The 12,739-nt window shown below is 52.9% G+C and overlaps 4 protein-coding genes across 4 annotated transcripts; 2 read left to right on the top strand and 2 right to left on the bottom strand.

Annotated features, from left to right (window-relative positions):
* Positions 1-360: 360 nt before the first annotated feature.
* FIBRA_08224 (uncharacterized protein) lies at positions 361-2,871 on the bottom strand (the record flags this gene model as incomplete). Its single annotated transcript, XM_012329876.1, has 1 exon — positions 361-2,871. One exon carries the CDS (start codon positions 2,869-2,871, stop codon positions 361-363), a length of 2,511 nt encoding a protein of 836 aa, XP_012185266.1.
* Positions 2,872-2,932: 61 nt separating this feature from the next.
* On the bottom strand, positions 2,933-5,329 carry FIBRA_08223 (uncharacterized protein; the record flags this gene model as incomplete). Its single annotated transcript, XM_012329875.1, has 5 exons — positions 2,933-4,027; positions 4,087-4,822; positions 4,871-4,963; positions 5,031-5,129; positions 5,187-5,329. The coding sequence occupies 5 exons, from the start codon at positions 5,327-5,329 to the stop codon at positions 2,933-2,935; spliced, it is 2,166 nt and encodes a 721-aa protein (XP_012185265.1).
* A 1,416-nt stretch (positions 5,330-6,745) lies between these two features.
* Positions 6,746-9,477, top strand: FIBRA_08222 (uncharacterized protein; the record flags this gene model as incomplete). The annotated part of the gene is made up of 6 exons (XM_012329874.1): positions 6,746-6,994; positions 7,045-7,149; positions 7,208-7,704; positions 7,753-8,808; positions 8,860-9,118; positions 9,172-9,477. 6 exons carry the CDS (start codon positions 6,746-6,748, stop codon positions 9,475-9,477), a joined length of 2,472 nt encoding a protein of 823 aa, XP_012185264.1.
* Positions 9,478-10,494: 1,017 nt separating this feature from the next.
* On the top strand, positions 10,495-11,970 carry FIBRA_08221 (uncharacterized protein; the record flags this gene model as incomplete). Its single annotated transcript, XM_012329873.1, has 5 exons — positions 10,495-10,665; positions 10,734-10,797; positions 10,852-11,422; positions 11,479-11,755; positions 11,812-11,970. 5 exons carry the CDS (start codon positions 10,495-10,497, stop codon positions 11,968-11,970), a joined length of 1,242 nt encoding a protein of 413 aa, XP_012185263.1.
* Positions 11,971-12,739: the final 769 nt, after the last annotated feature.

Raw genomic sequence — 12,739 nt, 5'->3', positions numbered from 1 at the left:
CAGCCGGTCTGCTACACGATGTTACGTTAGGTGCACGGAGTAAAATACTGACGGTATGGAAATTTGCAGAGTCTTTGCAGACAGCAACGTCTCCGGTGCTACAGAATGTCGTAAGTTGCGCTTGGATGGCATTTGTGCGGGTATACGGATGGGTGGGGTATATGGGTATATTGAGCTGATGGGGTATAGGCTTGCTGGCGCCGCGATGTAAATGGCGCGACGCGCCAACCTCGCTTGGTCGTGAATGCGAGTCGGATGGACAAGACGCCGGGCCCGGTCGCCGTATGCAGCGCGCTAGCAGGTGCGATCGATTGTCGCCTGAAGAGAGCATATGAATGTCGTGAGTTGAATTTCGTCAAGTTAGCCGGCCCACCAGCCCGCCATGGTTCTGACGCCGTGAACAACCGTGCGCACGGTAGCACCTAGTACGTAGCCGATGGTGCTCGCGACGGCGGAGACGGTTGAGGTCCGTTCAATGGTGACCAGGTCGAGGTTGTCCACCAGATATTCTAGTCCGTGTTCGAGAACGCCCAAGTCCGTGAGCGAGTCTGTGCTGTAAAGAGTGCTTTCAACCTCTATTTCTTCCTCATCCTCATCGTCGTCCTCCTCAGCGTATTCGCCATCCTCATGATCTTCGTCTCTATCCTCTTTATCTTCGTCACCCTCCACGTAGTCGTCATTGTCATCTTCTCCGTCCCCTTCTCCGTCCTCGTTATGTCCGGAAGATTCAGAAAATTCCCTATGCGGCCAGCCGTCATTATCCACCCGAATCCGCGCTTGGAAGACGGGATTGACTTCCGTATACGTATAGATCTGATGCACACGTGGCGTCGACGTTCTTGTGGCTCCCTCAGCCGAGGTTCTGTCCTGCAGTTGCCAGTACGCAGGCCGCATTCGGACCCGCATTTCGTGCTGAGCGCGTTCTTCGAAAGCTAAAGACGAATAACTCGGCACAAGCGGGTGTCTGAGTAGCATCGGAGGCTGTAGACTACTCAAGGATTCGTGAAAGCTCGGAGAAGGCACATCAGCTTCGTTCGCTGGGTTGATTGCAGACAGATTAGGCGAAGGCACGACTGGCTGAGATTGCCTCGCCGTCAATACGGGAACTACCGATGGGCTTGCAGACGAAGCAAGGCACTCTGATGTACTCGTTGGAGATTCAGATTGTTTTGGTTCGTGCTGAGACGAGGACACAAGCGGCTCAGATGTCCTGGAAAACAATAAAGACGGTCGGAGAATACTTCCGGAGTGTGCTGGCGCCTTGGTAGATGGATCGGGGGATGTTGATTGTCCTAGAGACACTGCAGGGGGTGGCTGGACAGAAGAGGGAAGCGCTGCAGTGGGGTAAGTAGACGATGTGGTCGCTCCCGGCGAATACGGCGGGAGGGGATTCAATGGCACAGGCTCTGGTTGGGATAGTTCCACAGCTGGTGCCACTGCTTTGAAAGGTATTGATACAGGTGGCTCTGGTGCTTGGACCGGTGAGACAGCCGCGAGTGATGCAGGGGACGGTCTAGCGAGCAATGACGGCAGCGTCGCAGGGGGCGTAGACGACGGAGGTGAGGCCGCAGACGGCGCAGTTGCTTTTGCTTGTTTGACTAACGAGGCCGGTAGCACGGCAGCGCTGTTGATTAAGGGATGCGACTGTGAAGGCGGAGGGGACATTGACAAATTCAAGGGTCTCGCGATAATAGGCGAAGCCGCCGTTGGAATTGAGGACAATGCAGGTGGGTCTGGAGGTTTAGGCGATGGTGAGAGAGCTGTATAACGTTGCGGAGGCACAGTTCCTCCATCTCTCTGCACCTGAGCAGACAAAACAGCTGAAGTACCTCGTGGAAGCGATGGCGTCTGCTGCGAAGCCATCAATGCCCGTAGCGTTTCCTTGAGTCCCTTTAATCCAGGTGTATCAGACCGTGGCACCGTCGGTAGTGTCCCTCTGCTACTTGCAGATAAGGTTTCCGCGCCTATCTGCGTCATCAAAGCATTTCGTGTGCCTTTCGGAGGGTCAACAAATGGCACGATCGGAGCAACAGGCAGAGTAAACGCCAGGGGCTGTGCTGGCAGGAAAACTGCTTTGGCCTTCAATGAACTCGACACGGACTGGCCCAGGTTACCAGACGAGTTGCTCGCCGATGGCAATGCTCTCCCCGAGGTCTGAGACGGGCTGCTAGACGGCCGGACCACAAGGTCAAGCGAGCTACCCTCCGTCGGTACCGCCCTTACTTTGTCCTTCGAAGAGTTCATCACAGACTGACCCGGATAGCCAAGCCCACGATTCAATGCAGGCGTCTTCTTGCCTTCTGGAGGTATCGGCGATCGAGGCACAGGGACCATCGTGTTATCCTCTGTCGGTAACGCCCTCCCTTTGCCCTTCAAATAGCTCGGAATGCGATCTGCCATATCATCGTAGTAATCGCTCAGCGATGACGGCGCACGCTCTTCGCCTGTAGACGAACTTTCCGACGATCGAACTGCACGGTTGAGCGGATTGTCCTCCATTGACGATTCCTTCTCTTTCCCTTCCAACGAACCAGTTGAGGACAGCGCCGAGCCATTGAGCAGGTTGCTCGCGCCCGACACATCTCTTTGTTTTCCCTTCGACGAGTTCGGCAATGGGCAAACGAGATCATCTTTAATCCCTGGTTCCTTCACTTGACCAGCCATAGAACTCATCGGTAGGTGTGCGATATTGTTCGTGTCCTCTGAGGATGCATCCGCCCTTGCTTTACTCTCTGACAAGCCCGCCGACGGAGGAGCAGTCTCTTCTGTTTCCTCTGACAATGCGGCATCTTTCGCTTCGCCCTTTGAAGAAATCTCCTTCAATACGGCTACGGCATTGAGAATCAATTCCGACCCTGATGTCATGGCCATCGGCGAAGGACTTCGATCCCTTCATGACAAAACAATTAGTACGTTTTAGATAGACAATCGTTCAAGCGTACCTCAGCATGTCAGCGAGTTGCCTTGTCGCAGCGTTTGCCTCCATGGTGGGTGCCGCAGCGTCGTTCGGGACATTAGCGATTGTAAGATGGGGCACAACAGGGTTGGTCGAGGATCCCCCCAGTTCATCGCTGGGTGCCGCCTTCGCCTCTGGTACATTCGCTAATGGTCCGTTTGCTGTTTTACGGGACGCTGCACTGCTAATGGATACATTAGCAGGGGCGTCCCTAGTGCGCTCGCTAGACGCCTCTGCATCGTCCGGCTTGGCGTCGCCCAATGCACCATCTGCCTTACTTCGAGTCGCCTGGCCGTCTATGGTGCTATTTGCCTCCCTTTCAGTCGCCTCGCTATCCGATGTGTCGTCCGCTTCCTCGTTAGCCACCGCTTCCACATGTTGAATGCTACCTGCCGCACTATCGAGACTGCTGGCAGGCTCGAGTTGAACGTCGGAATCACCCTCTCGTGATTTCACGTGTTCAAACTGCGATCCAGGTAGGATACAAGGTAGATTCTCATCCACCTCCATCATTGCAGCAGGTGGAGTTACTAGCGCCGTAGGAGCGATCGGGTGCAGAGAATTTCTCGCAGTTGCGGGATCCTGTCTGGGCGAGACAGGATCGACGATCATCTCATCGCTTCCCAACGCCTCCTTCACCCGAGAAAGCACTTTGCGAGGGACACCGTACAGCGTCAATGCACTCCTGCGACCCCAAGATCCTGTGCCATTCATCAAACGTGTGAGCATGGGGCGCATGCCAGATCGCAGAATCGGTGGGATACCCCGCCTAGCATCTCTCCTTTCCCGAACGTGGTCCAAAGTAGTTAGTACAGAATGCGCTGTGACGGCAGAGGGGATGGATGAGGATGACGTGACATAAGAAGGGCGGCGGTAACCCGACGCAGGAGCACTTTGAGTGACAGTTCGCCCGAGCACCGGGCGCATTGTGACGCGGACTGGGGATCGGTACGGCGCACGAGATCGTCGATGTCCCCTACCAATGCTGTGCGAGTGACGAGGTGCCGGGAAGGCACCATATTCCCAGTCTTTACTATGCCAGTCCGCAGGGTCCGGGCCATGCTGAAACACCTGAGATTGAACATTTGAACTGTTAGCCCACCACCATGAAGAATCGCAAAGATGCTCACCTGTGGTGGAGGATCCACCTCCATATCAATCAATGTGTCAGGCACGCTTCTTGTGTTGAGGGGATGGGCGAAGCTCTCGTTAGGTGCCCTGAATGACTCTGCGTGGGAGGGAGCTGCCTGGTTAGATGAGCTTTGTGGCAAGGCCAAAGGGGTTATGGAATTGGATGGGCGTGGCGGCGACTCCTGTTGATGTCCAGGAATGCTACCATAAAGTACCCGCTGGGTGACCGCCTCACTGTGTTTCGCACCAAGCGGGCGGTCAATCTCCTCACGCGCCCCGCGTGTCTCTGACGTGGGCAGAATTGTTTCCGTCTGCGATGTGCGTGACCCCTTCGGTGACGAAGTATGTACCATGGTGGTACCTGATTGAGGTGGAGAGAGAGAATGCTGCTGGGGCGTACTTGGTCGGGTAGGAGAGGAAGAGCGCCCCTCCAGCGTGCTAGATGATGAGTGGCCTTCTATCCCAGACAGCCCCAATGCCGAAAGCGGAGGGAGTTCTTGGCAACCTAGCAACGGCGCATGAGGCTCTGGGGTAGGCGATCGGGTTGGGACGAGAGGGGCCTGAGGGACTTCATGGGAGTGTTCTCGCCCACTAGATGACTGCGCCACGGAATGGGAGACATATATACCATTGCCATGGTCCTCGAACTCTCTTCCCCCGAGTGAAACCACCGACGGCTGGAGGGGTAGGGGGGGGTCCTGGACAGTTGACCCATTTGGGTGCCGCCGCCGTGGTCTACTTGGTGTCACTCAGACCAGGAATATCAGTAAGAAGGCTACATACCTGGACTGCCTCCCCAACCGTTCCAATCTTTGGCCATCTGATCCTCTCAAGCGACGCATCGGAACACCTGCATGAGATAAGGGATAGTTTTCCCTACCATGGCTTTGGAAATTGTAGGAGATTAGTGTCACAACTTTCGGACTGGAAATCGACTACATACCGGGTTGCATTATTACGCCTTGAACGAGCCGCCGCACCTGACCAACTTGCATCTGGATTTCTTTGCAGCTTGGATGAAGATCGAATGGCCCCCGTGCGACTGTGGATACCGTTGAAGATTGGTGTCACGACGCCTGTGTAGAACCAGATTACATACCCAATGTCGTCGTACCTTCTCAAACGGCTTGGAACATACTCCGTCTGAAGTTTCGTACGAGACGATGAAGGCTCCGCCTGACGTTGTACACGAGACGATGGAAGCTCCATCGGAAGTTGCACACGAGACGAAGAAGGCTTCATCTGAGGTTGCGTACGAGAAGACGAAGATTGTATACTGGAGGTGTCCACACGATTGGCTTCATACCTGCGAAAAGTAAGGATATCAGCGGAATGCCTATCCAGCTACGGCTAGGCTACGTGCCGAGTTTCATCCCTACGCCTGCTCGAGCGAGGGCTATCCCTTTCACAAGGCATGACGTGCAAAGGATTAGTGAAGTGGCACTCAAGTGGGGAAACGGGTTGACGAGCTCTCAATCGTTAAAGCGGAACTATTTAACCAGTAGGTTCAGCCCCACGGAAGAACCGTGTGGCGTAGGGTGCTTTGGCCGAATCATGAGAAGCATGAGCTAACACAGCCAGCGAACAAAGCACTGTAGTCGGAGAGAACGGCCCTAGCGGTATTCAAGGACAAAGCGTGTAAGCGCTAGTTCGGCCATCGGTATTTGCCGGTATCCAACTTTTTGTCCTCCAAAGTTGTTGTAAATTGAGACACTCACTGAGCACATAGAGTACGACATACCACCTCAGATGCTGTTTAAATCTCGCATTTCATTGAATCCTACGAGAACGCTGAGATGAACGCCAGGGCTGGGGATGCGCACATACGGTACAGCTCTTCGAGGGCACGGGCCCACCACCGAGATATCGCATAGATCAGGGCATGAACTTTTGACGCCTGACGCTTAGCGTACAGCTGGGTCAGAGCTGGGGCCAACACGCTAAGCATTCGACGACCGCTTTTGCGCTGAAAACATATACTGGTGATTACAAGAACATGACGCTCTTATGAAATTGGAATGCGCCTCGCTCGCCATTTCAGTTGAGAACTTGGTTGCCCGCGAAATGCCAAAGAATTTGGACTCACCGCCATGTACGGGATATGGCCAATTTGCATCCACGCAATCGACGCGGTTATTCATCGACTCACAAAATCTTCTACCGCCAGGACTATAGGCTCAATTGTATTCTTGACAACTGTAAAGGCAGGAAATGAGTGTTGCATCATGGACAAGAGGCGACCGGATTCTTCTAAGGGCCCTCATCTGCTTTGGCCTGATTCAGGGCCATGAAATGAACATGATCGCTAGCATTCTCGCGAACAGAACAGACCCCAACGCCCCGAGGAGACACTAGCTTGGTGCAGCAATATAGCCGCTGACCTATATCTTGTATGCACTACAATCAATAATGATGCTGGCAGTTCGAGTGGAAGGCCTAGCCGCAAACAAAAAGCGCGATCGCCCAGTCCCGGCACAGCGCGAGGTGTACGGTCACGTGGGATACGCGCGACGCGAAAGTCGAACCAACACGTGTGATTACGTAAGATGTGGCTAACACGCGTAGTGCACACCTCGACTTCAAGTTGGGCTTTCTTTCGGGTTCCCTTCCTCTCATTTTTGCTCCTCGACATCGACGGCGTTAGGCCTACAGCGAACGATGTCTGCCCAGGTCTACTCTGCCATGCCTCGTCATCCGTTCAGCGTTCCCGTCAATCACCATGCGATTAACCGTAGAAACACTCCGCCGGGTACCCCACCTCCAGCACAACCGCAAGGAAAGTTGAAAGAGCCGCCGTCACCTCCGCTGCCGAGGCAGAACGCAAAGGTTACCCCCCCCTCTCCACCTAAGATTATCACCGATAAGAACCGCACTCTCGAGTATATCCGGGTTGGCTTGCTCGGCGAGGTACGTGACCCAACTACATTTGGTGCTCTTACTCATAGTATCTGCCCTAGGGTGGATTTGCACGTGTTTACGAAGTCCAGGATCCTCGCGGTTCACGAGCAGCATGCAAGGTAGTAACGAAATCGTCTCTGAAAACCAAGAAAGCTAAAACAAAGGTAACGATCCGCCACGTTGACTATGACCTCCCAACGAAGTTGAAGGACTTTGTCATAGCTCTACGCAGAAATCAAGATACATCGCTCCCTCGAGCATCCCAACATTGTGCGTTTCCAGGACTGCTTTGAGGATGACGACAACGTATACATGACCCTCGAACTCTGTCACAACGGATCGCTCATGGACATGCTCCGCCGTCGCCGCCGATTCACTGAGCCTGAGGCAAGGTTTTTTATGATTCAGCTCATTGGTGCTTGTGAGTATATGCACACGCACCAAGTGATTCATCGCGACTTGAAGCTGGGCAATATTTTCCTGGATAAAAATATGAACGTGAAGGTTGGCGACTTTGGTTTGGCTGCTCTCATCGAAAGCCCTGGCGAGCGTAAGAAGACTATTTGTGGGACGCCGAACTACATCGCACCAGAAGTACTGTTCGATACTGCGAATGGACACAGCTTCGAGGTGGATACGTGGTCCATAGGCGTTATATTGTACACGCTCGTGGTGGGGCGTCCTCCCTTTCAGACTAAGGATGTCAAAGCTATTTATAAGTCAGTGTCTAGCACGTCTACTCTCAACTTGATCTGACGCGACAATAGGAGGATTCGAGATAACGAGTATGAGTTCCCTGCTGATCGTGTAGTGTCGCAGCAAGTCCAGGAGCTTGTACAGCAAACGTTGACACCAGATCCCCAACAGCGCCCAACGCTGCACGAAATCGTAGACCACAGGTGGTTTACAACCGGCATTGTACCAGGGTACATCCCCGCAACGGCGCACGATGCACCACCGGACTTCCGCCACATCACACGGCCAGTTTCTGATGCTAATCTTGCGCGTCTCAAACGGTATGCAATGCTAGACGAAGATCAAGTAACAAACATTGCTGTGCCGTCCGCGCCTCCTGCAACGACAAGTAGTGTAAGCAATGGCAAGATGAAAGACATGACATCAAGCCTCGCGAAGCAAGAGAAGGAGTTCCAGAAGGCTGTGCAGCCCGGGAGTCCCATCTCCGCTCTACTTAGTTCTGCAAGACAGCCTCTCATGGTTGCACCCGTGTCGACTAGAGGTGAGCCACCGCTCATCAGGAAGCTGCAGAATGCCAGAGACGGACGGTCGCCGGCGCGCGCACGGCTTCATGGTATTCTAGAACGGGAGGAGGACGAGGGCGCGCTGAAGAAAGAAGAGACGCGGAGAAAAGAGTTAGAATCACAGAAAGCGCGGATCGTGGCGCAGATGGTGCCAGATAGCGCTGCAGGTTCTGCATACGGCCAAGATGACCGAGAGAACGTCGCGCCGGCCGCTATGCGCGTCGACCATAAGACACGGGAGCGAGCGAAGGAGAAAGAGAAGGAGAAGGAGGTTTTCCGGGGCGAACCGATCGTTAGTACCGGCGTGCCAAATTCAGGCCTTCCGCTCAGACCGAACAGCTTCGATGCAGCAGCACAAACCCTTACCCAAGCATTTGATGCGAGGAGCCGCGGTAGATTGTTCAGAGATCCACGGGAGGATGTCAACCTGCCAGATCCGAAAGTGTTCATCGTTTCCTGGGTGGATTATTGCAACAAGTACGGGATGGGTTACGCTTTAACGGATGGATCTGTGGGAGTACACTTCAATGATAGCACCTCTGTCGTGATGAGTGCAGACAAGCAGTAAGTGGACATTGCGTGCACCTTGTTTCTGCTTGGCTAATATTATGCTAGTCATTTCGACTATATTCAGTCTCGTCGCGAGGGCACCGTATTCGTGCGCAAGAACCATACAGTGAACGAGTTCCCAGAAGAAATGAAGAACAAGGTTTACTTGTTGAAGCACTTTGAGCGGTATATCATGGATCGGCTGTATGGCGAGTACGAGTACGCGTATCAGGACAAGGAACGTACCAAGGGAATGGACTTCGTACAGAGGTATTTGCGTATGAAGCACGTGATTGTCTTCAAGATGAGCCACGATGTCCTGCAGGTTAGTTATTCACTCCAATTATAGTGGCATTGCTACTGACATTCCCCGTTCAGTTCAACTTCTATGACCACTCGAAGGTGATACTATCTTCGCAGGGCTTGCTAGTGACGCATATAGACAAGAACTACAACCTGACGCGATGGACGCTGAGTGAGATTATGGCCCAGTCCCTCCGCCCGTCACGTCTGGATCCGGAACAAAGCAAGTTCCACTCCCGCCTTATAGACAAGGTCAAATACTGTAAGGAGGTGCTGCTGTCTATCAAGACTGCCGCTGTAAACGTCGAGCTGGCTCAAGACGTTGATCAAGAAAACCGGCCAGCGATAGGCACAAAGTCGTCGAAGACCTCACTCAACTAGTGTTTATGCGTGTCTGTGGTCTCGTTCGACACGAATATGCCAGCTTCGGCGATTCCGCCTTATCGCTCTGGATCCCGCATACCACAGCTATCTAATGTCCGTCAGCTTTTCTGTTTGCCATATAATCTCGTGTGGACTAGCCTCTTCTTTTCTCCCGTCTGTCTCTCAGCCTTGTTTTCATGTCGCATGTCTCGTCATTCCAATACTGGTCATTGGTTGTCATCGTCCATTCATCAAGCATATTCTCGTCGCTTGTTTTGTTCTGTTTCATATACCTCGAACGCATTCTACTCCGATCTTTCTTCACGATCATGACGCTATGTATTGCCACGCTTGCTTATGCACTGTACTCAGTGTGAACGTCGAAATGATATCATTCTTCTACTCAATGTTGTGATTTGCGGAGGCCACTCACAGACTGAGATAGACTCATGGGGTGGCTAACTTGAAACGCTGAAAGTGAACTTTTGGAGCTTCCGGATCCGGCCCGAACATATGTCATTCCCCGATCCTCGGAGGAGAAGACCGGGGTTCGGCAACGGGCGCGAAGTTCAAGCTTCAGGCTTCGAGCCCTACTTTCGTGACCAGTCTCTACCGTCTTGCACAAGAAGATTTTCAGTGTAAAAAACAACGAGGGCGACAAAATTATTACCTACCTGCTCGCGTACCGCCGTGTTCGTTCTATGGTGTATTGCTTTCGCCAATACCGAGATAGAGCGCCGCTCATATTTCATTCTACTCCGTAAGCTGGCAGCTGCAGCTGAATTCTTAGCACCATCACAATGCCATTATCATGACTAAGGTTAGCATTGGTATTTGACTTGCGTCAGCAGGGACTTGGATCAAGGTGCGCTGAAATCTCGAAAGTCGGCGAAAGGTTGCTCAGCGTCGCCAGTGAATTAGTAAAGCGCCTCGGTTCATTCTTGAGGTATTGCGACGACTTCGGTATACGACTAGTATAAATATGACGAGTCGATGAGCGTATGGCGTCATTCTCCTCCTGCTTCTATGGATAACATGGCTCACAATATCATCATTAACGCTCCAGCACCCAACGTTTCGTTCTTCACTCCTGCTCAAGAGATCCCCGCGGGTACAGCGATCAACCCCCAACCAAGCGGGAAGCCCATACCAACACTGTTTCAGCCGCTGAAGATTCGCGGCGTAGAATTCCAAAATCGTATATTTGTGAGTTCGAAAATGGTGCTTAGTAGCCATATACGATCCGTGACTAAATGTTGTCCTTTCCTTCTCAGTTGGCCCCCCTCGGTCAATATTCTGCGGATAACGGTAAAATCACGTCGTGGCATCTCGCTCATTGTAAGTCGAACAGTCTTCCCGGCCTGAGAACATGATGTTTGCTTGTGAATGAAGTGGGCGGAATTTTCAAACGTGGCCCCGGCTTGTCCTTTGTGGAGGCTACTGCCATTCTTCCCGAGGGTCGCGGCACGCCACAGGACGCTGGGATTTGGTCAGACGAACACATAGAACCATGGAAGCACATCGTCGAATTTGCGCACTCCCAAAATCAGAAAATCGGCATCCAGCTCGCCCACGCAGGGCGCAAAGCATCTGGTGTCGCTCCGTGGCTGCACAAAAGTGGAACTGTATCGGAAGTTGATGGTGGTTGGCCTGATAACGTCTTTGGACCGAGTGCCATTCAGTACAGTGAAGGATTTCCCTATCCAAAGGAGCTTACGAAGGCCGGCATCAAGGCAGTGATTCGCGCATACGTGGACGCTGCAAGACGATCGCTCAAGGCAGGCTTCGATGTTATCGAATTTCATGCTGCGCATGGATTCCTCTTGAATGAATTTTTGGCGCCCATTTCGAACACCCGCACGGACGAATACGGTGGCAGCTTCGAGAACCGGATACGACTGCTGATTGAAGTTGTAGATGCTGTGAGAGCAGTCATTCCTGCCACAATGCCTCTTTTCGTTCGGTGCGTGGAGTTCCGTGGCTCGGATGGTTATGAAACTAAGATTCGCTCGAATGCAGTGTATCTGCCACAGATTACCTCGATGAGGTATTCCCGAACAAGACGTGGCGCCTTGAGGATACTGTCCGGCTAGCGCCGATTCTTGCCGAACACGGTGTCGATCTTATCGACGTATCCAGCGGCGGTGTTCATCCTGCACAGAAATTTGAACCTGGACCAAATTCACTCCAGGTTTCCTTCTCCAGAGAAATACGAGCTGCGAACAAAGACAAGATCCTTGTCGGCGCCGTGGGGGGTATCACGACCGGCCAGTACGCACAAGAGATTCTTGACGATGTATGATTTTATTCCTAGATGGCTCGAGCTACCGTTGTTAATTTAACTTTATACAGGGCTCTGCAGACGTGATCTTTGTTGGGCGACAGTTCCAAAAAGACCCCTCAACCGTCTGGACATTTGCGCGGGACCTCGGAGTCTCAATCGCCGTAGCACATCAGATTGAGTGGGTGTTTGCTGGCAGGGGTGGTGGCGGGAAGCGCACGGGTGTATAGACGTCTCATTTTCATCACCTTGTCGAGTCTCTAGATCTGTATGGTGCATGCCATAATAGTATCATCCATGTAGACACCCGGACGCACGATAGACAAGAAGCATCAAGTTTAGTAGGTGAATCACTCGAGATCCTGGTTACAACATGTGCGGAGATTTATCACTTCTACTTACCATGTACATACAGTTCTCCCTTCCCTGGCCACATAGCATACCCCACAATTACAGCGACCGACATCCACCCGCACGACGGGTGGAGTCCGATGCCTCTGCTACGATTCAGACCTACATATACCCTCGCATTACTTGTAATCACTGTCTACATAGGGCTCGGCCTTCGAGGACAATAAGGAACACACAAAAGTTTTGTGTGCAGGACAGAAGACTTTCCCGCCGTGATCAACACCACGCACATAGGCATGATGCGGCGCGAGCAGGGGTCCTGGAGCATCCAAGGGTGGGCATGTGTAGTGTAGATCCGTACGCGACGGTCGACGCGAAGGTCGCGTCAATGCTCGCCGTGATGGACAGCATAGGAGGCAATGCGATGTGCTCTGCGTATATCATCGAATGGATGGCGGAGGGCCGGGGGGGAGCTGCATGCCAGGCAGTGCGCTTCGCAGCCACTGTGGACAGTGAGCCTCAAACTCCCCCGGATGCGGGGGTGTCTTAGTGTATCTACATGCATGAATTCATGTTTTTTTTTCGACCTGGACGCGGGGACGCTAGAGCTGTTTTGCATAGCGCACCCGGTTATTCTTAGGTGGCACC

The sequence above is a fragment of the Fibroporia radiculosa genome (assembly GCF_000313525.1).
Source record: "Fibroporia radiculosa TFFH 294 genomic supercontigs, scaffold55585, whole genome shotgun sequence".
Lineage (NCBI taxonomy): Eukaryota > Fungi > Basidiomycota > Agaricomycetes > Polyporales > Fibroporiaceae > Fibroporia > Fibroporia radiculosa.
This window is presented reverse-complemented; position numbering and strand designations above follow the sequence as displayed.